Genomic DNA, 4,245 nt, shown 5'->3' with positions numbered 1-4,245 from the left:
TTTAAGAGCATGCCCCCTGAGTTATACCTATTTTTTTGTCTTTTTAAGCAAGAGGTTAAATGGGGTTTAATGTCTAAATCAAAATATGGCCCTTCAGTAGTTTGGTTTCACAGGCCAAGCCGCAATAACAAGTGCAGTTGTATTGGGGTGTCATGTCATTCTGATCTACTTGCTCTGAAACACAAGCTGCATGTTTGACACGGCCCCTCTAATGGTAGATACTGATTGACCCTACACAGCCTAAATACACAATGGCTGATTCAGAACATGGGCCTGCACAACCTAAATACCATAAGGTTCAACATGTCTGGTAAGTAAACGGAGCTTGCAATAAAAAATTCCTTGAGGTCAAAATAAAACCCATAAAAAAATAAAAAAAATACAAATTTTTCTCTGAAACAGCCATACGCTAACAATGAGAACATTGGTCGGTATGCACTTCAAAATACAACCTTGTATTCACTCTAAGTGCAAATTTGGTAAAATGTCATCCATATTTTTCCCTCAGAAACATAGCCATACTCCAACACCGTGGGAACATGGGCCATCAAGGGGGTGCGTGTCTATGTTCCCACAGCCCATTGGTCCCACATCACTAAGACTTTTAACATTTTTAGGCCCACTGGTCCCACTGCATATTCCTGCTGCTCCATTTCCCACATTTCTAAGATTTTATTCAAATTTAGGCCATATGTTCCATGGCGGAGAGAAAGGCACATGCTCTCAGTTTACTCGGAAATGTGGCAGCATGGAATTGTGGGCTTATATTTGAATAATTTCTTAAAATGTGGGAAAATGGAGCAGCAAGAATAAGCTGTGGGACCATTGGGCTGTGAGAACATAGAGCTGACCCCCATCAAGGGATCTTGATGTTACCAACACGCATTTCAAAACACAGCCTCGTCTTCAGTCTTACAGTGCAAGTTTGTTAAAATGTCATCCACATTTGTTTCCTCAGAAACATAGCCATACTCCAACACCGTGAGAACATGGGCCATCATTGGAACTTGATGTAACCAACACGCATTTCAAAATACAGCCTCGTCGTCAGTCTTACAGTGCCAGTTTGTTTTTCAGAGATCGTACACGCTGTGTGCATTTTGGACCAATCTCCATGAAGACATTTTGCAAAGTATCGAAGGTATACTTCAGAGCCTTTGGGTAGGAGATATTCAGGGCATAAAGGAAGCCAAAAAGGTATGCCAGAGCAGTTGGAGTATCTGGGATATCTTCCAAAACAACTCTCTCTTCGAGGATGATGGCAATGTTTTGCACTCGCGTAGATGTCCCTGGACCACAGTCTTCGAGAACATAAAGAATGCCCACAGCCACGCCCTGGAGAGCCACATCATCTGCATCGGTCTCCTGCAGAAAACAAAAGCACAAAAAAAGGATTTTTACACCTCACATTGACTTTGCAAATCTGCTCTGCCCCCATCTACTCATGACAAAACTCATGGGGCTGGGTCCCATTACATGACACTACACAACACTAGTATTATACACTGCTCCAAAAAATAAAGGGAACACCAAACCCAAAGCAATGCAACTCCCCGTCAATCATACCAGAAAGTAAGCACTCATTGTGAATTCATTTTGCCTGCAGTTTTGTAAATTTAACAACCAATGAGCAGTAATTGTAGGTAATAACCAAACTACGCCCCAGAAATAGTTTTTTTTTTCTGCAGGCATCCACAGACCATTCCAACCCCCACCCAAATACTTTCCGTCTGATTTTTGGTCACGTGTATTCACACCCCTGTAGCCTACCTACAATGTAGGTTAAATGAGGCAGAGTATCATCCACTGAGGTTGCTCAGCTATTGGTTCTCAAAGATGACACATCAATGTGTGGCAAGAAGATTTGTCGTGTCCACTATCAGTGTCCAGAGCATGGGGGGGGGATGCCAGGAGAAATGGCAGTACCACCACCACATACACACACACTCACTTATTCAGTCTGTGCCACTCTACCCTCCCTAATACCACTGCATGTTTTACGTTGAATTTCTATGCATTAACCCCCCCAGCTGATCAATGACACAGAGATGTTTTAACTGTTGCCCTCGGAGAGGTGCCACAGGTGAATCAACAAAGACACCCACCCCCTCTTCTATTCATTACCTCATCTTACACTAATACTCTATTTTTATTCTCTGTTGTATTCTATTACTCTGTCCTACATGTATGTCAGCATACTTTCAGTCTGAGTGTGCATGAGTATAGTGTACACAGTATGAAACATAAAAAAGGCACTGTAAGTCATTATATGATTTGTTGGAAAAAGCGTAGTTCCTGTTTGATGCTAATGACTACTTACAAGGCATTCTTTGAAAAGTTCCGTAGGGTCCTCACGGAGAAATACCGGAAGTCCTCGAAGAGCAGCATCTTTGCGGTGCCTGAGGATGTCAGAGGTCTATGCCAAAAAAGCAGGAAAAAACAGTTTAGTCATAATAATTCAAACACTTTCTAATAGTAAAAATATTTTTACTCATTCATTTTTTTCCTACTCCCATATTAATTAAAAATGTCCCCCAGCAACTACACTGTTCCAGAAACATAAATGGGACACCAAAAACAAAGCAATAAAACTAAGTGAATCATGATCAAGTCAATCTATGATATCAGCCTGTCCAGTTGGGAAGCAACACAATGTGAATTTATTTTGCCTTCTGTTGTGCAAATATAACAGGCAATGGATAGAATTTAGAGGTAATAACCAAATAATGCCCCAAAAATAGTTATTCCTCTGTGGCATTCACAGATGATCTTTTTTGGTCATGTGCATCCTGACAGTTTCATATCCCTGATGGCATCATGAGGCAGTGGATCATCCACTGAATTTGCTCAGCTAATGGTACTCATCCAAGATGGCTCATTAATGTGTGCAGTACCCATCAGTAGTGTGCAGAGTATGGAGGAGATGCCAGGGGACGTGACCGCACACCAGGGGACGTTGAGGACAGACGGTTTACAACCTAGCAGCAAGATTGCGATCTTCTTCCTTGCAACATATGGCACAGGAAGAACATTGCCAGAGCCCTGCAAAACGAGCTTTGCAGGCCACTACCGTGAATGTTTCTGCTCTAAATGGTCCGAAACAGACTTCATGAAGAGGGCATGAGGTCCGGGGAGTAATTTGCTTATATCACAGGTAATGCTGCCAACAACATTTGTGAAGAGCATAGGGCGCCAATGGTGGATGTGACAATTTTGATGTTCAACAGCACACGATGTGCCATCTTGGATGAGCAGCACTACCTGAGCAAATTCAGTGAGTGATCGACACCGCCTCTCGGTAAAATCATCTGCCAGAAAGAAAGAAGCGGTCTGTGGCCACCACAACAGAATAACTGTGGGCTGTTTTTTTTGTTAGTACCTCTAATTTCTACCCATTGCCTGTTAAATTTGCACAAAGACCCTTTCACAACAATTGTTTCTTTCTAGCTGGACAGGCTGACATAGGTGTATGGCTGACCTGGGAGTTGCATTGCTTTGCTGTTCCTTTTATGTTTTTGAAGCAGTGCAACATATGTTCTTTGTTTTTAATATGATCAGTTTAAAATAAAAAAAAGCCTGGCCTGGTTTGAGCAGTCTTCCAAAAAGCTAAGAATTTCCACCACAACATACCTCATCATCAAGCTTCGCCATGACATCATCCATAGCCTTTCCAAAGGCTGCATTTCGGGCACGGTACAGACGAAGTAGTTTGGGAGTGTAATTGTCCACTGCAGCTCTAAAGGTCCTCAACAGCATCTTGTTTGTGATGCGAAAAAACTCAGCATCAATCTGTCAAATACCCAAAGCAACATACACAAAAAGGAACAGGTCAAACAATAGAAGGGTTCTCAGCATACGGAAATGTAACCAGATGTCTACAGCCGTATCAAATTTGTAAATTCTTACCTGCTCCTTGAAAAATAAAGCAGGCCATCTGTCTTGCACTTCTATCACCATCGGCTTGTCATCAACAATCTCCCTTCTCCTCAGGGAAAAGGTAATCTCCATCGTTTCTCTTACGAATTTCTCATCTATTTTGGCTGTCTTTGATGCATCCACCAAGAGCTTTCTTTGCTGTTCAAGTGAGGAATCATCCTGCTGATTTGGATGTTCAGGAAAATGGCTCAGGGTACGCTCAGGGTACGCTTTTATATCAAAGGCAGCATGGGCAATTTTGTCAAGAATGTCTGTCTTAATGTCTCTTGTAACATCAATGCTTTTCTTGGTCTTCTCATATGCCTCATT

At 42.1% G+C, this 4,245-nt stretch overlaps 1 protein-coding gene across 1 annotated transcript; it reads right to left on the bottom strand.

The window, feature by feature from the left end:
- Positions 1-4,245, bottom strand: LOC143121056 (uncharacterized). Its single transcript, XM_076281454.1, has 4 exons — positions 3,907-4,245; positions 3,631-3,789; positions 2,321-2,416; positions 1-1,365 (listed from the first exon to the last, which is right to left on the bottom strand). Exons 1-4 carry the CDS (start codon positions 4,006-4,008, stop codon positions 1,054-1,056), a joined length of 669 nt encoding a protein of 222 aa, XP_076137569.1. The 5' UTR covers positions 4,009-4,245; the 3' UTR covers positions 1-1,053.

Source organism: Alosa pseudoharengus, unplaced genomic scaffold (assembly GCF_046254945.1).
Source record: "Alosa pseudoharengus isolate Yale_2024_CS ecotype anadromous, Long Island Sound unplaced genomic scaffold, YU_APseudo_1.1 YU_APseudo_1.1_scf_13, whole genome shotgun sequence".
Taxonomy (NCBI): Eukaryota; Metazoa; Chordata; class Actinopteri; order Clupeiformes; family Clupeidae; genus Alosa; species Alosa pseudoharengus.
Note: the sequence above shows the minus strand (reverse complement) of the source record. Positions and strands in the feature narration are given on the sequence as shown.

What these genes read in the sequence shown, in the direction of transcription:
- LOC143121056 (XM_076281454.1), bottom strand. Translation starts at nt 4,008, where the DNA reads ATGGAGATTACCTTTTCCCTGAGGAGAAGGGAGATTGTTGATGACAAG. An exon ending in CTTTATTTTTCAAGGAGCAG is followed by an intron (nt 3,790 to 3,906) that starts GTAAGAATTTAC and finishes GGTATTTGACAG; the next exon opens with ATTGATGCTGAGTTTTTTCG. An exon ending in AACTTTTCAAAGAATGCCTT is followed by an intron (nt 1,366 to 2,320) that starts GTAAGTAGTCAT and finishes TGTTTTCTGCAG; the next exon opens with GAGACCGATGCAGATGATGT.